Genomic DNA, 22,758 nt, shown 5'->3' on the forward strand with positions numbered 1-22,758 from the left:
TTAGAACACCTCAGTAAAGTCTGTGGCGTAATAGGGAAATCTCACGAATGGCAGTAAACAACTAGCTTAGAGCAGCAAAAAATTATAATAATAATTATAAATAAAATTATTATTTTGACCAATCCCAATCCGTCAGCCGTTCCGCCAAACCCCGCCCACCCGGTAATTGTTGTTTCATACTCGCTTGTCATTCCAGCTGTTCTTGTAGCCTATTTCTATGACAGGACAGGAATGAGGAATTTCTGTGACACGAACGATCAACCTTGATACAAACTTTCTCCCACAGAACTCATTTGATCTACTACACTCATGCTTTGATAGATACTGAATGGAAATGGCGTCTAGAACACTGTATTCGGTAAGTGCTTCAGAGCATTTTTTTCTTTGCATGCTTTCTGACAAAGTAGTACATGCTTGCAACACTTGCAGTGTGAATCTTATAAGGCTTCCGTCCAGTGCACATAAGTCATTAGTTTTTAAAGCGATAGCCCTATACTACAAGAAAATGCCCAACTTTATATTAAATATGGCGGAATTTGATTAATTATAATATTATTTATTATATGTATGTTTAAGATAAAGCTATTTTAATCTATTCATTTAACATTTTTAGTTTTGTGTACATTGTTTACAAATAAATGGACATACCTATTAATCCTTTACTAATGAACTGCATTTTAGAAAGTCATTAAAGCAATGAAATAACACAAATGATTAAAAAGGAATTTTGTACAAATCCAAATCATCTCATGAATTATAACTTATTTTCATATAAGTTATAAACAGTTTCGGACATTCCAGAAATGCACACTCTGGGCATTCTGAAAATTAATGAATATGTGCAATTTGAATTGAGTTATTTTTAGTTTACTGTTATTTTGAGCAAATATATTTAATGGTCTGAAAGCATTTAAGCATAAGCCAATCAAAAGGTTTTGAAGAACATGAAAATACAAGAATATCGGTCCTTGTAATTTTATTCTTCAGTTTTTTTTAATGTAATTGTAATAAAAAAAGCCCTTAAACTTTATATAAATCATCACCATCATCTTATCGCTTAATAAACAAACATGTTTCCTGTCTCCATGCAGTCTAGGCAGCGGATGCTGAAGAAGCGGGATGATTTTGAAGACGTCCTGGAGGAGAGGCGGCGTTCCAGTGATCTGAGATACGCACTGAGATGTTACACTCCCTCACTTTATAAAGGACTAGTGCCCTGCAAAGCCAGTATGCTGAAGACCATAGTCCTGCAGTCGGACCACCTGCAGTATGTCATTAAACAGGTACAGGGCACCCTCAATGCCATATTTTCTTGTGCTTTTAAAGAGGACCTATTATGCCCTTTTACAAAGTCTTGGTTTTGTTTTTGGGGTCTAGTTGAATAGGTTTTCATGCTTGAATGTTCAAAACACACTATGTTTCATGTTGCTGCAGCTCTATTCCCAGTCTGTCAGTAACGCTCTGGGTTCGTTTTCCTAAAGCATCGTAAGCCAACTATGGTCGTGAGTTTTGGTTTTACCAACATAGTTGAACTTTTTGGCGTTTCCTGGAACCATAGATCCAACAAACATTTGCAAACAGCATACGCAGTTGGAACTGCAGCTCTTGAGCAGTGGTTAGCACTTGTTAAATGAAATGTGGACTTAAATAGATCTGCTCTTGGGCACAATAAGCAAGGTTAAATATCTTCAATTTTATTTAACCGTCAAAAATTACTGATTTTTTTTTATTTCAATGAAATGTTTTTTATTTAATATTAAGCATTTTTAGGGGATTTTATGGTACTAAATTATATTCATCATGCAGTATGCATTTATTCACTTTTTGAGCATGGACAACTTAAACTGTCATACATCTTGAATGCTTTGGAGCACATACTTAAAGAGGCTATATGTAACTTTTTCCCAAAAATAAACGTAACAATAGCCTTTTCATTTGACCATTTATGACTCAAACATCTCCTGATGAGCATACTGACACCTTGTCCGCTCACAGTGGGTGCACCCATAAGCCTGTATTCTATTTTTCCTATTTTCTGTCGGGTCGGATTTCCCCTCGCTGTCTGCGGATGTGACGTCAGGCGCGTTCATGTTAAACGTTTCAGACCACTCTGCCACCACCGCTAGTCAGCACGTAGCCTACACTCACAAGCAGTGCAATGGATTTTGCGATTTTTTTGACTGTTCTTACCTCTGTAAACATAATGTTGACCTCCTTGCAGCAGATGACTTGTGAAGTGTGCATGTACGAGCGCTGCGAGAGCGAGCAGAAAGGAAGAGCAGTTCTGTTTTTTGGCCACAGGTGTCAGTCGCGAGTTTAAATTTCAGAAAAACGCATATAGCCTCTTTAAGTGTGATCTCTTTTCAAAGACGACACTTGGCGGATTATTGCTGAAGTGAAAAAAGTACAAAAAAAAGTTAACTTTAAACTCTAAAAGTTTTTTTTTTTTTACATTTACATTTACATGAAATTTTCATGAAAAATGCACAAAAATACAATTTAAATTTTAAATGAAATCTATATTTTCCAAAACACATTTTACTCTAAAACTGAGAAAATCAAAGCCATAAATCTAAACAGGCTGCGTCCATTTTGAGGTTGATATCTAAAAGAAATTTGCTTTCAGTAAGACTTTAATTGTGCGCAGTACCAAACGCTTCCACTAGATACAAATTTGTCTTCCATTATTTTCCATTTATTTCCCATTTTTGACTGCGAATACAAGTGTGATTCTTTTTTTTCAGGACCATTTAACCTTTTTATGATTGTTTTTGTGTTCCGTAGAATAAAAAATTGGCCAATAATGCACCAGAGGGTTAAATATACACACATTTTAATCTATATATTTTAGATTTGAGGAGTGTGCATGTGCCTAAATGCGTATGGGAACCCTGGAGTATGACGTATAAGGGAACTAGCGATGAATCAAACATCAAGTAAAGTAAAATGACAGGGACCAAAAACAGTAAAGTAGTCATTAGGTGCCATGTTCATTACAGCAGCATCTGTATTGTTGAACCAATGTTTAAAAATAAACATTGCGTTTTAATGGCTACTGAATTGTGTGTGTAGGTTTCATCAGAATCAGGAGACAGTAGTGAGTGTGTGACGGAGGAAGCTTCTCTGATTCTGGACGAGATGGCTCAACGACTTCAGCTCAGCACCGTACGTTTCTTCGCCTTCATGCTCAGCAAAGCCTTCAAGAGACTCTTCCGCAGCGTGTGTGTCAACGAGGAGGGCATCCAGAGAGTGAGCGACTCTTTACTGTCCCCAACATACATGTGTGAAACATTCCTGCTGAAACACCTGGCTTATACACTGTCAGCTGACTACTAGAGGCAGTAATGTTACTGAAACATGTTCTTAAATTTCATTCCATTCATAAGGGCTTAAATTCCTTATGACACTCTCATTGGTATGATGATCTCTTATTTGTCTGTTTAAATGTGCTTATTATCAAATGAATAATATTATCTTTATAGGTCAGTTCAGCTGATGGCTTCCTACACAGGGTATTATATAAAAATCACAGTTTAGAAGTCTTCTGTTCGCCAAGGCTGCATTTATTGGATTAAAAATACAGTATAAACAGTAATATTGTTATTATTACACTTTTAAATACTGTTTTATATTTGAATATAATTTCAAAATGTAATTTATTCCTGTGATCAAAGCTGAATTTTCAGCATCATTACTCCAGTCTTCAGTGTCACATGATCCCTCAGAAATCAGTCTAATATGATGATTTGTTGCTCTTATTATTATTATTATCACGGTTGAAAACAATTGTGCTGCTTGATATTTTTATGGAAACCATGGTACTTTTTTTTCAGGATTCTTTGAAGAATTGAAAGTTCAGAAGAACAGCATTTCTTTGAAATAAAAATCTATAATATTAAATATATATAATCTTGTGAATGGTAGTGTATCACAATTGCCACAAAAATATTATGCAATTTTCAATAATAATAACTATAAATATTTATTGAGCTGCAAATCCGTATATTACATTTGTTTTAATGAATATACCATGTAAAGAGTGGATTTGTCATGAGGTTTTCTCTCCCCAGCTCCAGCAGGCTGTACAGGAGCACCCGGTGGTTCTTCTGCCCAGCCACCGTAGTTACATGGACTTCCTGATGATGTCATACTTACTCTACATGTACGACCTCCCCCTGCCCGTGATCGCAGCTGGAATGGGTGGGTGTGAACAGGATAGTCGTCAAAATTGCAATGGTTTGAATCCTCCAAATCCATGTTAAACATAACAGCATCTTTAGAGTTGTTTGAGGTCACACTGCTGCATTGTACCAGTCTGAAAACTATATTTAGTCTAGCTGTTATAAGAGTAGACACACGCTTTACAAAATTTAGACCTGCTCTTTGTTTTTTTTTTACCTGATTTGGTCTAAAAGTTCTTACCACAAAATGTTGGTCTTATAACTTGTTATGCCAGCCTCCTAAATAGTCCATACCCATTTGATTTGCTTGAGAAGTGTTTGAATTCAACAGTTTGTTTTAATCCCACAAGTTCTCTTGTCCTCTCTTGGAGTTGAGGGGTGGCCTTGTCGAAACAGTATCTGGTTGATTTGATGTTTCGTTTCCTTAGAACAAAGAGTAATAGCTGGAACGTCTAAACACTTGAAATTCTATCAAGTCTGACAAGTACATAAAGTAGATGAATGCCCTTTTTAGTTTAAGTATACTAATAGCACGCTTTTGTAAGGAGACCCTCATACGTTGCTGTAGCCAACATGCATGTTTGCTATTACAAAGAGCACAGCTGTTCAGAGGTCATTTAAGCTGGCAATTTATCATCTACAGACACTAAATTGAAACTGTAGTCTATGGGTTTGGCTTACATAGAGTAACAGACAATGTACTTCTCACTTGTACAGTCACAATTGTAAAAGCACTTGATACTTGGGAATTCACTTTCTGCACAGATGGCATCACTTGTGCTTAACGGATTACGTCTTCTCTCCCAAGTGTTGTGCACGGTTAGGTCTCTTTCCCAAACATTTGTAAAAGGTAGGGCACTCAGGCTTTTGACTTAAAGAGCATATTGCAGGTTAAAAAAAAATCTACATTAATATACTACCTTGTATGAAAATACCATATGAAAAGTTAATGCGGGATTTAAAATGTTTTAAAACGACATAAGGGCACTAATTTAGTAGATAAAGTGAGCGTTTCTTGGACTGCTCGTAAAAACGTCTTTTTTTTCAAACTCGCGTCATTTTACGTCACGCTAGGGAGCCTCAGCCTCGCCTCAGTGCAGAGTAGGCTGGCATTCAGTGAGAGCGGCCGTGAGTCAGTGTGTTTTAGGTAGTTTTTGTATTTTAATTTATCATCGTCATGGTAAATTGTGTTTGTGGAGGTTGCAAAAACTCCGGCCTGTCAGGACATCGAGTCCACAGGTTTCCATAACAAGAAAAGGGACGGTGCTGTAAATATTTCGTGCCTGGTGCGGTTTGTGCAGGTGAAGAGACGGGATTTCTCTTCCGCATCGACTTCGAGAAACGCGGTCGTGTGTAGCGTTCACTTCAGATGGGAGGATTATCATCCCGGCGATATGATGCCGAAGCAAGAATATTGATCGTCTTATACTGTACCAATGGCATCAAATAGTGTGATATAGGTAGTCATGCCCTAAATAGAGGCAACTTGTAATTGAAAAACAAAATTACTCATTGTCTTTAATTTTCTGTTTGTTATAACCCAGGTGAAAAATGTTTTAAATGTACTTGAGTATGTTTTTAGTACAATACAAATATACTCAAGGATAGTTTATACATTTAATAGTATATATACCCTAAACATACTCATGTCTGCTGGCCTGATATACGATGGTAATCTACAATATTGTGAGCACAGTGTATGTCGTTAGCAAACGTGTATATCTATAAGCTAACACTGGTCTCTCTCACCAAGACACCTGTCCTCCTCACACCACAACTCATGGTGTCTCTGACCGTTCTGTCTGACATTAATCCTGGCCTGTCCTGCTCTCTTGGCAGCATAGCAGGCTTATAACTGTATGGCTGTGGTCCATCATTCGAGTAAGTATTTCCTCAGCGTCCGAAATGTCACTGCGATCCATTGTTTTCCTGTTGTTTGAACTGGCCGCTCTCCCGCCCGTTGAGTCATGACCATTTTCAGATGCGGAAGTAAAATTTTCACAAAAACGACTCCAAAAGCTTCTGTAGCGTATATTTTAAAGAAAATCTAGTTCCTACATTATTTTTCTATACATTGACTCGTTGGATCCTCTAACCTGCAATATGCCCTTTAAAGTATGCTTACAAATGCAAGCGTGCACACCAGTTCCTATTCAGTGAAAAGGTTTGCATTCCTGCACTTGGCACACTGAAAAAAAAATAATCTGTGAAAAACAAACTACAGTAAAGCAGTTTTCTGGTGGTCCAAAATGCCTTTAAAATACAAAATGACAAGTAAATTCACTAATATAGAGACTTTTATTGGCACTTCTCAGCATTCACAATACATCAGTTAGCAATCACAATTGGGCCGATGGTTGCTTTCCCTTCTGAGACCAGGCCTGAAAAAAAAGACAAAGACTAGATGAGAAATTGAAAGTCCTTCTGCAAGAGCAATACAAAGACTTCATACGTTACCTGAATCAGGTAGTGCTCGTCCTTTTCTGCTGGAACCACATGTGGAGTCACAGCACATACACACCTGGTCATTGTCATCTACAGAAGTCCATCTATAGACAGGAAAGAAAACTGCTTACCCATGTTTAACAACTCAAAATCATTAGAAGTCTCAAATGGTATGCAATACCCATTATTGAAGGAGCAAGCCTTGTTCTCTGGACTTGTCAGGGTGGAGGCCATGACAGCCTTTAGAGAACAGGTGATGTACACCTACAGAAGAGGACACAGTTAAACATGACCAGTAAGAGAACACGCCCACAGATCTATAGCCCAAAATGCATACCAAGCCACTATCAGCTTGCAGGAACCTGAAAGCCTCCAACTGAAACTGCAGCTTGTCATTCTGAACCCTGCGCATGAAACTGGAAGTGGAGCCTGTGAGCTTTCCATCAACCAGGCACCTGAAGACAGAGAGGGTGTGGGTTAAAACTTTAGGCGCTATTTGCAAACGGGAGTTTAAGGAGAGATTCCCTACTAACCCATAGTTCTCAATAAAGGAATATCTTGGAGAGGAGTTCACATCAGGGACTGCAGTAGCCACACAGTCTCCCACAAAGATACGCAGAGGGACGTGGTTGTATTGCTTCACAGAAGCTTCAAGGTTTAGGAACTGCCCTAGGAAGTACCGATTGGATGGCCTCTCAAACATCCAGTCATCTGAAATGAAACTCATGTTAGCAACATTCCCTAGCCACTTCTGAAATTCTAACATTGCATATTACCAGTCATGAGCTTCAAGGAAAACACCAGAACTTCCTCTCCAACTTTTGTAGCAGCAAAAGGAAGCCAGCTGGGCATCAGCACATTGCTGCTTACATTTTGCAACCTAGTGGAAGCATTAAAACAAGATTAAGAAGAATGTAGCATTTAACAAAATTGCTTTGACAAGTTTGTTTTTACCTTGAATAATGACACTCAATTCCAACAGCTGCTGCATCAGCCCTTACGATGGGTGTTCCTACTAAAGCCTCTGGAGTGTAGAGGAGGGTGAAGGTGTAAACAAGCTCATCATTAGTCATCTGAAAGCAGCACAAGTAGCAGGTTACTGGACAGACCTGGCTTTTACAGTTTCTAGGGTTGACCCATTAGCAGCCACTTACCATCAGAGAGCTGCCACATGTCTGGAGCTCATATTCAAAGATAAGGACTTTAGCTTCTGGATCCTCCCCTACAACTGCACAGCCTCCTAAAGTGAGGAATGAAGGATTCACCAGCTGACCAGTACCAAATAAATCCTCCTTAACCTCCACATGCACAAAGTTCTCCCCACATTGTGCTGCAATACTCTCAGTAGCTATAGGTACACGCAGCTCAAAAGGCACATCTGGCTGTTGAGGTTCTTCTGGCATTATTGGAAAACGCCACGTCAAAGGCGCAACAGGACCCTGCATTAGTTGCTTGGACTGAGTATTTCCAGGCTCTTGGAGATCCCATGGATCAGCCTCAACAGAGTTCATTGCAGGCCTTGAAGGCCTAAAAGATGCTGGTACCTGTGGGCCTTGGACAGCTTGCTGAGAAACTAAAACTGGTGGCTGTTGCTGCTGAAATCTTACTGGACCCTGGCCTTGTTGAAATCCTGACCACTGTGCAAAGCACAAGTCAATTGCTGTAAGCAGCAACAACCCAGAAATACTGAAAACCACTAGTCCCATTGCTGACAAACTTCTGAAACCTCCAGAATACCTGTTGATCTTCTGCTGTGCCTTTTTCTAGAGCAGGCAATTAAAGAGACTCCGCCCCTTTTGTCAAGCTTAATGATTTCCCAGACTTGTTTCATTAAAAGCATTGTACACACCTAGATCCAGGTGGCTCACTTGTTTGGTAAATTGTCCAGTGGACGTCAAGCAGTGAACCAACACAGTACAAAAAAAAATGGTTTCCCCTGGTTTCACAGACAAGGCTTAAGGCGAGCATACACTGTGTGATTTCAGCAAGGTTACCAACTCACACTCTAGAGTAGATCGCTTAAAAACCATGTAAGGTTGTGCTTGAATGCTGAAAAAAGAAAACAACGTTATTCTTGTTGTTTTGTCAGACAAATATAATACAATTTTGATGTAATGAGGATGGAGACAGATTTTTTCTTGCATATTGTGAAGTACATCCGAATAGAAATTTAATTTTAATGGAAATTTAATTTAATTTGATGGTTAATTTTTGTTGTAAAAAAGTTATCAGTTTAGTTTGTTTATATATACAGCCGCTCTGGAGTAAACAGTATTATCTTTGAATTTGCTTATCTCTAGTCATTTTTGCAGCTGTGGCTCAGATTCATAATCTGAATACAAGCCCTTAACTGTGGCAGTTTAGGTTTATATATATATACATATACTATGGTAAAATCATGGCATTTTTGTAGTACTCTGGAGTACTGTAAACACTATGAAACACTAACACATGATTCCACAGATTTTTTTTATAATGGAAACAGAATTTTTAAAAGTTTAACATATATTTTCTTTAAATATATTACTTATAATGAATAAAAATGTAATTAAAAATAATTTACAAAAAAAATAAAGAAATATGCTGTTTGCATTCTTCTATAAAAAGTTATTTAATATTTTCATCTAACATGGTTTTTACAGTAAAATGATTAAAACTGTTGATTTCATATTACAATATATTGGTTACATGTAGTGTTTACTAATGTCATGATGTTTCCTGCAGATTTCATGAGCATGAAGTTTATTGGTGAGATGCTGCGTATGTCGGGAGCGTTTTTCATCCGTCGGTCGTTTGGAGGAGATAAACTTTACTGGGCTGTGTTTTCTGAGTATGTGAAGACCATGCTGAGGGTAAGACCCTTCATCCAAACAACTGAACAAATGAGCAAATCAGGGAATTACACCTATAGGATGAAATACAGGCTTCATATTGTATTGGATTTAAGGCTTTTAACTTGGCCTGCTCGATTATGGCAAAAATCATAATCATGAATATTTTGGTCAATATTTAATCAAGATTATTTAACACGATTATGAGTGGGCCATATGTCCAAAACCTTATACGAGTAATTTATTTAATGATAGCAATATATATATCAAGTGTATATGCTGGAAAAGTACATTTTAGATAACAGTGGAATTTCACAATTCTCGATTCCAATTGCGATACCACAGCATATTGCTAACTAATGTAAGTAAAAACAGTCAGTATTACAGTAAAATCAATAAAGCAAGTTACAAATACAACAGATAAAAGTCTATGTGTATTCAGCTAACAGCCTAGTACAGAAATTGAATAATAAAATGTCAAATAAAACACAGCATAGTCTTCACTACCTCACTACTTAAACTTGCTTTGGTTCTAAAGCTACAAAAGTTATTCAATCAAGTGCAGTGAGTAATTTCTTATTTTTTTTATTTGTCTTTTGTTGTTTGTTTGATTGACATTAGACTGCAGCAGGAATATTAGGCTGCTGTCTCTTTAAGAAACCAATGCACGGATCTAATATACTGATACACATTAAATTTTCTCTCAACTGTTTGCATTCACTTAAGACATAAAAGACTGGGTTTGAGTGATTGCTCGCCAAGCCGGTCATTTGTGTGAAGGCCTTTTTGACTGCTTAAAGTTCACTTAGCGTGTCTGTGCTCTAACTTTTTAATATCAAGCACGTCCTAATTTATGAAAGTCGCATTACATTAATTTACTAATTTGCATGAAATTTGGGCTTTTAAGGAGAAGAAAAAGTGCACCTCTCCAGTTGGGCACAATAATTGTTTTATCTCTATTATCATATATTCATAATCGTTGGAAGCCGAAATCTAAACTCAATTTTGATTAATCGCACAGCCCTACTTTTCACACTGCTCTTATAAACATGTAACTGGAAGGGGATTTTAACCTTTGATCAAGATGCAGTTGATACTGTAAGTAGGTTTGAAACTGACTATTTAAAGGGATAGTTCACCCAAAAATAATCCCATTATTTACTCACCCGCAAGCAATCCTAGGTGTACATGACTCTCTTCTTTCAGCCGAACACAATCTGAGTTATATTAAAAAACAGCCTGTCTCTTCCAAGCTTTATAATGGGAGTGAATACAGCCTCAAGTAGAAGTCCAAAAAAGTACATCCATCCATCATAAAAGTAATCAATACGACTCCAGGGGGTTAATTCTTCTGAAGCAAAGCGAAAAATATTCATATTTATAACTTTATAAACTATAATCACTGCCGTACGCGAGTCTAGTTCTGGCGGAAGAGTGACCCCTGACCCTAAACTAAAGCCTTTATTAACCCCCTGGAGCCGTATGGATTACTTTTATGATGGATGGATGTGCTTTTTTTGGGCTTCATTTCTTCATTTGGGATGATTTTCAGTCTTGGGTGAAATAACCCTTTAATGTATATACTTCCAGTCTTGACAGTTGAAAATATACATTGTTGAAAAGTATTAACCTGTTATATGTTGTTTGTTCAGAATGGTTATGCCCCAATTGAGTTCTTCTTGGAAGGAACTAGAAGCAGGACGTGCAAATCTCTTACACCAAAGACGGGTAATTACACATCGACTATCGATTTGTAACGTTTTTATACAATTTCAAAAACAGGCTGGCTGCGCTGCTGTGACATTTTTCATTTTGATAAAAGCTCTTTGCTGACTTCTGCATGTATTGTGCAGCGTCAAGGCTTTTCTCCACTTTTCTGCCTTTTTTATTGCTGCACAAATAAATTCAAGGTGACAGGAAACATTTTTTTTTGGGGCGGGGGGGGGAGTCTGCAATGCTTGTTCACAGGAAGTGAGATGCCAGCTAAATGAAATTTCACAGGATTTTCTCAATTGAATCATAGTCCCAGAATGAAATGGCACCCCTGACTAATTTATGGGACAAAGGTTCAAAACGACAGCTTGAAACCCGGAGAGCCCGACGGTGGCAGCTCATCAATCAAACCGAACTAAAGCAAATTTAGATGAATGAGAGAAACAAAATGGTCCACCTCTTTTGAACACCGTTTTGTGTCAGCTTCATCTCCCACACTCTTTCATTTCTTCTTCTCCCTCAGGGTTGTTGAATATTGTGATGGAGCCTTTTTTTAAAGGAGAGCTATTCGACGTGAACCTGGTTCCTGTCAGCATCAGCTACGAGAGAATCCTGGAAGAATCCCTGTACGCCCGTGAGCTGCTCGGCGTCCCGAAGCCCAAAGAGTCGACCTCAGTACGCATGGCCTTCTTCTACGCTTTATTATTTTTTTATCAGACATACTGTATATGAACAAAATATATGCAGCAAGAAATATTCTCTTAATCAGTGTCTTGTTTTCCAGTAAAAAAAAAGCAACAAAAAAAAAAACGTAATTTGGACAATAAAACAACCAAACAACACACACACACACACACACACACCATTGTTCAAAAGTTTAGGATCGTTTAAGACTTTTTAATGTTTTTGAAAGAAGTCTCTTATGCTCACCAATCCTGCATTTATTTGATAAAAAGTGATAAATACAGTAAAAATGTAAATTTTGTGAAATATTTTGTGAAACAATTATAATATATTTTAAAATGTAATTTATTCCTGTGATCAAAGCTGAATTTTCAGCATCATTACTCCAGTCTTCAGTGTCACATGATAATATCCTGATTTTCTGCTCAAGAAACATTTATTATTATTACGTTGAAAACGATCGTGCTGCTTAATATTTTTGTGGAAAACTTGACACGTTTTGTTTTAGATCCGTCGATGAATGGAAAGTTAAAAAAAAATATATTTTGTAACAATGTTAGTCTTTTGATGAATTTAATGATTCCAAACCTTTGACTGGTCAAAAATTGTAAGTATGTACCTAGAAAGAATAAATACTATATTTCATATAGTGTACAAATGGATATATATATATATACTCAAAAAATCCTAAAATATCTCTATATATAAGCAAAATTGTATATATATTTATATATAAATATTTAAATATCTATATATATTTATTTAAGCAAAAAGATAAGTCTTTTTGTAGAATATGTGTTGAATAAAGTGTATTTTTCTCACCACTTTGGCAAATATTCTTTTTTCGTGTTTCAGGCATAAATCCTCACTCAAAGTTTGTAAATATATGCTTGTTTTTTTACTGGATTTTTTATTTTTTTGGAACATCCAGACATATTACTGAAAAGACAGACCTCAGAGTTTTAATTGTTCTGTTTTTGCTGACATCCATTTCTCTCAGGGGCTGTTGAAGGCCCGACGGGTCTTGAGCGAGGACTATGGCAGTATGCATGTTTACTTTGGTCATCCTGTATCTTTGCGCAGTCTGGCAGAGGGAAAGATAAACCGCTGTCAGTACAACCTGCTGCCAAGGTAAGACACCTGCAGTCAGCCAAAGTTTTGCACTAAAGGTCACCATTATTCACACGAAGCAGATGCTAGCAGCCACATAGCGTGATATGTTTACCTTACACCACGGCATGCAGAGTTTTCTGATCCTTGTTGAATGTCACAGTACATTATGCTAATAAAAAATTAGAGTTTGGGTCCCACTTTATATTAGGTGTCTTTAACTACTATGTATGTACAAACATTTAAACTAACCATTTGATACAATGCACTTATTGTGTACATGCATGTTTTTACATTGTACTTCCATTTAAAAAAAATCAGCATATAATTACAGCTGTAATGAATTTCTGTAATTATATCTATAATTTCACTGTTGACCCTTATCTTACATCTCAAAAGAGACTTTAAAAATCGAACCGACCACAAACTTTTGAACGGTAGTGTATGTCTATATTTATACATTTGCATTCAATATTATGTTTATGTGTAGTAGATTCATATCTATCTAATTTATTGCCAATTTTTGACTTTTATTTTCCACTGTCAGATTTCAGCCACAGCAAGTTTAGTTGAAGCACCCTGTTCTGTGTTTTTTTTAATCAGGTACATTCCTCAGAAACCCAGCACAGAGAATCACGAGTTTCTGAACGAAGCTGCGTTCCGCCTGGTCCGGATACAGGAGGAGAACATGGTTCTGAAGCCCTGGGTTCTCATCGCCACGCTGCTGCTGCAGAACCCGGATGGCCTGGACCTCTCCTCTCTCTCGGAGCAGACCGACTGGCTTAGGCACCTGGCACTGGCGTTTGGAGCGTTCTTGGACTGGCCTGGTAAGAGAAGCACCTAGTCAAAACCTCAGGCTGACCAGTTTCTAAGGTAGAGCTAATCACTGCATTTGCCAAAGCTAGTGTGAGAGGTTCATGGCATGTTTGAAAGCGATTCAGAGTTTTGAGTCTGAGACACTTAGGGCCCTATCATACACTCAGTGCAATGCTGCGCCAGGCAAGTGCTTTTAGCTAGTTTCAGCCCGACGCAGTTATCATTTTCACATCCTGCGCCACGTTGTGCATTTGCATTTGCGCCTATTTGCTGGTCTGAAAACGAGGTGTGTTTTGACACATTGTTGGTGCGTTGCTATTTTGAGGCAACTGAAATTGACCACGCCATTGACCAACTGAAACCTGGTCTAAAGTCAATGGCGCAGGTTTTTTTAGTTTTTTTTTAGGTTTTTTTTTAAGAGCGCATTAGTAATATGCGCCTATAGGCGGGTCCACAACCCGAGTACACTTTGTCCCGTATATGGTCTGCTTGCGCACGAGCAGATCCGTTTCCTCTCTAGAGAAGCGTTCAGTTTTTCCACTTGCAAATTCCGCCGTGTAAATAGCGAATCCGCCAAGGTGAGCGCAACTGGCTTTTAAAGGGAATGGGAGATGAGACTCTGATTGGTTTATTGTACGTTAAGCCCAAAACACACCCATTACTCATTAAGAGAATAGAGACAACTCTTTTAGATTTAGACCATGTGCCGGGTGCGCCGAACATTTTTCTGTCTTTAAACTAGCAAAAGTGGATTCGGACACGCCCTGAGTGCACTTGTGCCGTGCGCTTTAGACCATGCGCTTAGATTGTTAAAATAGGGCCCTTAAAGGGATAGTTCACCCAAAAATGAAAATTCTGTCATTATTTACTCACCCTTGTTCCAAACATGTATGAATTTCTTTGTTCTGTTGAACACAAAAGAAGATATTTTGAAGAATGTTGGTGACTAAACAGTTGTGGGGCACCATTGACTTCCATAATATAAATATTATGGAAGTCAATGGTGCCCCAACAACTGTTTAGTCACCAACATTCTTCAAAATATCTTCTTTTGTGTTCAACAGAACAAAGAAATTCATACATGTTATAAATGAACATTAGTTATTGCATTATAAACAAACATGAATTAACAATCAACAACAGTACAGTATATACAAATTGCATTAAATAAATGTTCTCTCTGATTGTTAATCAAAAGTCCTAAATGAAATCATTTCAAATATTTGATTACACGCAGGCAAACTATTTGTATCACTGAATAAAGATCTCTAAATTTGAAAGTTTAGCCGTCTGAAATTGTATCCCATTATCATATATCATATTCTTCAGATTTTCTCAGAATGGCAAAAATGGTCATGCATATCTCCAGGATATGCAGAATCTGCTTAAATAAAGGAAATGCGCTCGATGAATAATTCATTGCAGAGAAATCCAATAGCTTTATGGCAGCTTAACGTGACCTTAATTTGAACAATCCCCAATAATATGATCTCTCTGTCTCTCTGTAGATCACGCGTCCTGCAGTGAAGTCATCAGCTGTAGTTTAGCTCTGCACACACACCTGTTGACCGTGTCCGCGGGACACGTCCAGCTGAGCGTCACGGAGGCGCCGGGGGTCGAGACCACACCAGAGGAAGCCGTGTTTCACCGAGCCGTCGTTGTGCTCTCTTGTGCCTCCTACAGGAACCAGATCCTCCACGTGTTTCTGAGACCGGCTCTGTTAGCAGTGGCCATGCAAAGCGCAAACTCCAATAGAAAAGGTGTGAGAGATATCAATTGCGTACATGTTTTTACTTGTTTTACTCTTGATTAGTAACACTAATCAAGAGTAATTTCTGTTCTAGATGACATCTACAACTGTTTCAGCTTTCTGAGGAACATGTTCTCCAACGAATTTATTCTTTGCCCTGGAGACTCGGTTCAGGTTCGAGCATATTCACTAACTTTTTTTTTTTTTTTTTAAGTTGCTAAAAATTTGAGTTTGAACATTAGGAATGAGTTTAATAGTTTAGGAATCCTTTAAAAACCAAATCGTGGCTCTCTGATGTGAAATCAAATCAAATTACGTCTTTGAATATTGTATGTGTGTGTGTTTTTGTAGGACTTTGAAGAAGCGTGTTATTTGCTCATGAAGCGTGGAGTGTTGCAGGTATTGGAGCATGAGATTGTGATGTCAGCGAGCGGTCAAAGCACCCTCGCTTTCCTGTGTGCAGCTCTGGACCCCTTCCTGCAAGGATACCAGGTGACACCTTACACACACTGTGCAAATGTACACTACCATTCAAACGTTTGGGGTCAGTAAATAAAAATAAAAATAAAAAATTCAGCAAGGGTGAATTAAATTGATCATAGTAAGTTACATATTAAAGTATATTAAAATAGAAAACAGTTATTTCGAATTTGTATTAATATTTCACAATATTACTGCTTTTATTGTATTTTTGATCCTTGGTCTGAGCATAAGAGACTTCTTTCAAAAACATTCAAAATCTTACTGATTTCAAACTTTTGAATAGTAGCATACACATTTTAGTCTGTTGATATGTTTCCCTTCAAAGTCGCAAAATTGGAATATTGCATAAAGCGTATGCGAATAAAGCATCTTTTCCATCCCATATGTTTAAGAGTACAAAATCGTCACTTCCTGGGAAATTGCGCAAAATATCTGTAATGAAAATGTAAGTTGCTGCAATCGAGGAAGCCAATGCCCTATGATTTCTGTGATACGGAAAAATGCGGACGGAATCACGGAATTCAGTCATGAAAATGGACTTTTATGTATTACGTGGAATGTCACAGAATTTGTCAAATCTTGGATGAATAAATCAAAGTAGGTCAGGACACTTTAAAGGGGTCATATAATGGTACATGCACTTTACAAGTTGATTGTACTGAAAATGTGTGTTGGCAGTGCCTGTACACAACCATCATATAATGATAAAAATCCATCCAGTTTTTTTGTTTTAATCTCCTTATATGTTTTCCCCTGCCTCATATTGAGCTGTTCGTTTTTGTGACGTCAATAAAATGGAAGCCCCTCCCACGATTGTTGATTGACAGCAGCGTTTTAACACAGACCCGCCCTCGCTCGTGAGCCAGCTGTCAATCATAGTCTGCGCGTACCGGCGCGGTCATTGTTGATGTGCCGGAGCATTGTCTATGAGCAGAATGGCGTCTAAGCGATTGTGGTGTTCTGTTCTTGGGTGTAATAACGAACACAGCAGTCATTTTAATGTTCCTAAATCCGAACCGCTGAAGACGCAGTGGCTGAGTTTGTTTTCGAAGGGAATATTCCCCACGAGCAACGTCAATGCGTTCATGTTTGCGCGAATCATTTCTCACCAGACTGCTTTATAAACGAGGGTCAGTATGAGCTGGTTTTGCTAAGAAGCTGCTCATGAAAAAAGAATCGGTACCAGATATTCGTGTTCCTGCTGAACCTCTAGAACAACTGAAGTGAGTGTAATATATATTATATATTATTATATTAATCTTTTCAAATCGCTAGCTGCACGCTTCACGATGAATGCGTCTAAGGTTTACACTCAGGGTACATTACGGCATATTTTCTACGACGTTCTCAATATAATTCATAATCCCACGTTTATAATGAACAACGTGTTATGGTTATTGTGTTACAAACGTGTACGCACAGAACAGAGGGGCGGAGTGAGCAAAGCTCATTATCATTTAAAGTCATATGCACTGAAACGGCGTGCTGAAAACAGAGCTGTTTTTGACCAGGTAAAATAACTGTTTTCTTACAATACTAATGAGAATTTTTAATTAAAGTATATTACAAACTTTTAATTTAGACCCTAAAGAATCATACTAGCTTGTACAAAAATGGCATTATATGACCCCTTTAACCAAATTGCGGCATGGACTAATGTCTGTGGATATTAAGCTGCAAGAAGACCATTTAAATATGAATCCTGCATTCTGTGTGTCTCTGTGAACCAGTGGTGCAGACACCCCGTAAGTCACTTCATGAGCATTTGACCCTTTCATTTGATAAAACGTATCGCAAACATACAGAAACTTTAAGTTCATCACGGCGACCCGTCAAAATATTGCGATAAACGCTGTCACGTTCAGCGTTTGGTACCGGATGCCTGATGCTTGATGATGCAATCGTGTGAGATGGTTCTGGGAGGTCATTATACCAACGCATATTGATGACAGATTTTGCACAGCATCTCAGATGTTGGTTTGCCTGAGCCAATGAACATGGTCGACTGGTTAGTCCAGTTCTCCAATCGCATTCCTCTGTTGAGGCAAAGCTTATTGTTGCGCTTTGAGAGATTTATTCGGTAAATGTGTTTCCATTATAGTTTCCGTTCAGCTTTTTTTAATGCAATATCCCAAAATTGGCATAAAAATAGGTGGATGGAAACAGCTAGAGAGTTGTCTGTGGGAATAGTTAACTAGTTGTCCCTGTATAGTTTAGCTTATTTCTTAAGGGGGTTTCACATAGAACACCAATCTTGGGTTCAGAAATTGCTATTGCAGGTCATATTAAGTTTGTGTGTGTCTTTGTGCAGGTGGTGTGTCGCTATCTGTGTGAGGAGACTAACGAGAACCTGACGGAGAAGGAGTTTGTTCCCGCTGCGAGGAACTTTGCACTGAAGCTCATCTTAGCAGGTAACACAGTGTTTTGGCTGTTTACATATCAGGTCCCGTTCACACTTGGTATTGACATCCATCGCAGGTGATCTGATTATGCGTGTGATTAGATCTTTAAATCTTCTATTTTCTCTCTGTGTTTGTCACCGCGGCATCAGGCCGTCTGAAGTGTCATGAAGCTTTATCCTCAGACCTGCAGAAGAACACTCTAGCAGCTCTCCTGAGGCTCAAAGCCGTGCGGAAGGTCAAAGTGTAAGTCCATCTTCATATAGGCTTTAGGGCTGGGGGAAAATATTGAGAGCAGATGCAGATGTGTGTCCAGATGTAGTCTCGGATGAAAGCCTTGATGGTTTAATAGGTCGATGGTGGTAAAGTTGCTGTCAGGTTCTTCCAGGTTGAGTAAAGAATGACAAACTTCAGTTATGTTAGTCTGTGTCAGTTGTTGTTTGAAGAGTCCTCTCTCCCGAGTGGAAAGGTACAACATGGCTTGTAACTTTGAGGGGAGGTCCCGCTGCGTCACGATAGGACTGGATGTCTTCACTCTTTTCCCACAAGAACGAATCAAAGATGAGGCAGGGTCACTGAGATTGAACTTCTGCAGAGGTCACACCTCTTGAGTTGGCTTGACCAATGAAAAGGGTGTAATTTCAAGCGGGAAACATTTCTTTGTTTGGAGGCTGACTCATTTGCATGATTTGGAGTGAGCTGGAAATGTTGTGTCCCTTTATACTCTGATTAATATAACTAGCATACCATGCACATTATGAGGAGGTGATGCACCCCTATGTGTAGGAAATTATACAAAGATCATTTTGACATGAAACATAAGGTTAAGGTTACATATCTACCTACCGATATGGTTACAGTATCAAATAATTCTATCATAAGGCATGCATAAAACGGTATACAATACTATTAATATAAAATTAATGTACCTACTGACAGGGTTCCCTGTATAGTTTACAACATTAGTTGAGAGATTTTTTTTTTCTTTTGACATGTGTATCTGATATATGTCCAATGTATCAAAATCAATTGTGTCAATGCCCAGCCCTATAGTCTTTATGTCATTAGATATGTAATGGGCTTTTGAAATGTTATGGTTGTTTAACTGAACTGAACTGTCTCTCACAGAGGAGATCAGGTGACGTTGAAGGTGAACAAGATTGCAGTGAACTCACTGGAGGATACGCTGGGTAAGAGTGATGTCATCAAAATAGCTCATGTTCAAGTTTGGCAATGTTTGAACATTCACATTCTAACATAATAATCTAAATATTTCTGCAGTGTATAGAATGTACAGTATACTGTGCATAGTAAGTTGCATGGTATACGTGGATCATGTACGGTGCTACGTTTGGCAATAACAAGTATGCATACTAATGCATATTCCCATAATGCAGTGTGGTCGACGACATCCAGTGTGATGAATGGATGGAAAGTAAATTCAGTAGTGACTTTTCAAATCTCTTTCTTGACTTATTCATGTCATTTTATCACACTGTTAAATATATATATATTTTTTTACACCAAATAATTTTTTTAAAAGTGTACAGCACTTAAACATCCATGTCAGGGAAGTCATTTGACAACAAATGTAGCATACTAATGTTTGAAATGTTTATCTTGGAATACTTTCTTGTTGTGCCGTCATGTTGTTTTTATTAACTAAACCTAAAACTAGTAAAAAAAAAAAATGTTTTTACTAATTCAAATATGAGCTACAATAAAATAAAGTAAAATAGTTAGATAAAAAACTTTTTAAAAAATTGTAATGTCGCCTATCTGAAATAAAATAAGTTGAAGGAATAAAATGACTTTAAAAATAAATTAAAGCTAAATAGAAAAACGCATAAAAATGTTAAAAGCACATAAAATGACTAAAACTTAAACTCAAATTAAAATAAAAACGAAGTAAGTCCAAATTCAAATGTAGTTCCTCCTCAGACCGTACGTGATTTTTCTGATTTCGAAAATTCCGTCAATAGCGAGGAAAGTGTTACATTTTCGCTCACAGAATTGGTTTGTGTTCCTCATTTTACACTGTGACCCAGTTCCTGTCGTGTCGCTGTGCCGTTCTGCCATGTCCTCCTGCTTCTCCGTTCGATGTTACAGCTCCGCTCATCTTAACTTTTCACTTGTCTTTTCCTCTGTCACACAGGAGGTAAAATTCCTACCCAGAAGCCCGTCCTCGCTCGACTGTAGTCGTACACGCACAAGTCTCTGGAGGGCCAAACCAAACTAAACTGCCTTCATTAGCATAATGCCAAATTTTGCAAGGTGGCACGGCTTCGCTGACTACAAAGGTTACCTGTCATCGAGCTTTAAAGGGACGTCACGGGTTTGCCATCTGGGAGGCACTCTTTTTATCTCTCTCCCTCTTCCACAAACTCGCGTCTGTGATCGGCCGACATCTTTTATGTCTTCATCCGACGAGGTTTAAACTGCTCTGATGTTGCCATGCATATGAAGACAGCGACACTTCTGATGTTTTTTGTATTCCCGTTTGAACATCCTGTTACCGCCGTTTGCGCTCGTTTTAATCCATGTCAGCACTAAAGAGCCTTCGCTTTGATCCGAAACACTGTTACTGTTCATTCCTGCTGGATTTTTGTCGGCTCGGTTTTCTTTTTTCTCCGTGACTTGTTTGATTTGAATTATTTTCTTTTGCTCTCTAGACATGGCCGTTTTTTTTGTTTTGTTTGTTTTGCTTTTGCTAGGGATCGAGTTTTTTAGGGATCATGTTACAAAAATAGGTCAATCAAAAGTGTTAACTCATTGGGAGCTAAAGAAAAAGTGTAAAAGTGAGTGTCTGCTCTCATAAGGGAAGCTTTTAGTGTTCTAATGAGCCAAATATGGAGACTTTTCATTGCCATAACAGTGTTTACGTGCCTCTTGTAAACTAAACCGATTTTCTGCTAATACAAAATAATGCATAGTGACGCGACATGTTTTTAGACATATCACTGGATTGTTTACATATTTCACACTGTCTTTCGGTAGTTCTTATGATTTAAAAAAAAAGGGTCAGACGATATAGAGGCATGTCGCACTTGACATCAGGAATGGCGTCGAACTGCTGAATCTCTGCAACACCACATGTAATGTTTTATTTCAAAGTATTACATCAATTTTTCAGAATGAATGAATTAAGAATTAAGTCGTAGGCTACTGACCCAGATCACAAAGATAAGCTTTTAAAATGGTGTGAAGTTGACGCATGTCAGTTTTGGTTTCCTGCCTTTGAATTTTCACACTGCGGCCTAAAACTGAACTATATACAGAGTTTAGATACATTTATGTGCTGCACTGCAGTCTTTCTAGAAAACAAACTAACATATGTGCCCATTGTGGGGATTTGAATGGAAATTCAGGTCTATTTTCTATCCCATATTTTGGACTGATCATCACGACATTATCTGTCTGTGGTCACCGGATGGAGGATGCAACTCTACAACTCAAGCCATATAAAGCCATAGCGCTCATCCGCCCTGGGTTTGGGTTGATTCTTGCACAATTCATCAAATTAAGTAAAAAAAAAAGAAAAGCTGAAACTATTTATGTTTACATTGACAAGCAGCTTTTTACATAATTGGATGAATTCGTCTTTATGGATTAAAAGGGTATTGATTGACAGAATCTGTAGAAATCACTCCTTTTGACTTTTGGACATTTTATATCTATATTGATTGTGTGTCTTTCTAATAATGTTAATATTGTGATTGAACAGTGATTGTGTCTGATACATTTTGAAGAAATGGCACTAAAGACTAAATATGCATTAAAGCTAACCGTGTTTTGTGTTTCTATAATGTGTATGATGATTACAAATTTGGGTTCTCTAGTCGTTTTATTTGATTTTTAAAGTCCCTCTGTGGTGAAAATCACATTTTTAATGTTGTTTATACGTGTATGTAGTGTTTTTAATATTCTTTAAGACAAACCATGTGTAAATTCATCAGTCAACAACACCATTGCTGAGTATTTTCTCCTTAAAACTGCAGTGAACCAAAGACAGTCTCAAAAACACGGTTTGAAATCGCTGGTGTTTCTGACGTCATGAACTACCTTGTAACCAATCAGGTCAACGTGTGATCGTCAACGAGTGGATCTCTGAGCTGGTGTGAGTGAGTGGAGGCGGGGCTCATTTGCATATTCATAGAACCGGGTATTCTAAATGAGGCAAGGTTGTAGAGTTATTGTGTAGAGTAGAGTTAATGAGTTCAAGCTATTTTAAAGGGATAGTTCACTTTGAAATTAATTTTTGGTATGTTTTAGCTTACCTCAAGGGCATCCAAGATGTAGGTGTCTTTGTTTCCACAGTAGTTTCAATTTTGATATTTTTAGGTCAA

The 22,758-nt window shown here is 37.9% G+C and overlaps 2 protein-coding genes across 2 annotated transcripts; one reads left to right on the forward strand and one right to left on the reverse strand.

Moving 5' to 3' along the window:
- Positions 1-170: 170 nt before the first annotated feature.
- Positions 171-20,794, forward strand: gnpat (glyceronephosphate O-acyltransferase). Its single transcript, XM_056262655.1, has 16 exons — positions 171-358; positions 1,092-1,283; positions 3,073-3,249; positions 4,071-4,200; positions 9,351-9,478; positions 11,110-11,185; positions 11,694-11,845; positions 12,855-12,985; positions 13,568-13,791; positions 15,289-15,540; positions 15,625-15,704; positions 15,882-16,022; positions 18,325-18,424; positions 18,565-18,658; positions 19,541-19,602; positions 20,568-20,794. Exons 1-16 carry the CDS (start codon positions 329-331, stop codon positions 20,609-20,611), a joined length of 2,013 nt encoding a protein of 670 aa, XP_056118630.1. The 5' UTR covers positions 171-328; the 3' UTR covers positions 20,612-20,794.
- On the reverse strand, positions 6,477-8,375 carry LOC130096035 (zona pellucida sperm-binding protein 3-like). The gene is made up of 8 exons (XM_056262662.1): positions 7,781-8,375; positions 7,581-7,699; positions 7,403-7,506; positions 7,160-7,337; positions 6,964-7,081; positions 6,808-6,890; positions 6,639-6,730; positions 6,477-6,562 (listed from the first exon to the last, which is right to left on the reverse strand). Exons 1-8 carry the CDS (start codon positions 8,330-8,332, stop codon positions 6,510-6,512), a joined length of 1,299 nt encoding a protein of 432 aa, XP_056118637.1. The 5' UTR covers positions 8,333-8,375; the 3' UTR covers positions 6,477-6,509.
- Positions 20,795-22,758: the final 1,964 nt, after the last annotated feature.

The sequence above is a fragment of the Rhinichthys klamathensis genome, unplaced genomic scaffold (assembly GCF_029890125.1).
Source record: "Rhinichthys klamathensis goyatoka isolate OS25496 unplaced genomic scaffold, OSU_Roscu_1.1 h1tg000196l_1, whole genome shotgun sequence".
Lineage (NCBI taxonomy): Eukaryota > Metazoa > Chordata > Actinopteri > Cypriniformes > Leuciscidae > Rhinichthys > Rhinichthys klamathensis.

Coding starts and splice junctions, on each gene's coding strand:
- gnpat (XM_056262655.1), top strand. CDS start 329: ATGGAAATGGCGTCTAGAACACTGTATTCG. Junction 16,023..18,324: donor CCTTCCTGCAAGGATACCAG/GTGACACCTTAC, acceptor GTCTTTGTGCAG/GTGGTGTGTCGCTATCTGTG. Junction 19,603..20,567: donor CTCACTGGAGGATACGCTGG/GTAAGAGTGATG, acceptor TCTGTCACACAG/GAGGTAAAATTCCTACCCAG.
- LOC130096035 (XM_056262662.1), bottom strand. CDS start 8,332: ATGGGACTAGTGGTTTTCAGTATTTCTGGGTTGTTGCTGCTTACAGCA. Junction 7,082..7,159: donor TCCTTTATTGAGAACTATGG/GTTAGTAGGGAA, acceptor CTCTGTCTTCAG/GTGCCTGGTTGATGGAAAGC. Junction 6,563..6,638: donor ACGAGCACTACCTGATTCAG/GTAACGTATGAA, acceptor CTTTTTTTTCAG/GCCTGGTCTCAGAAGGGAAA.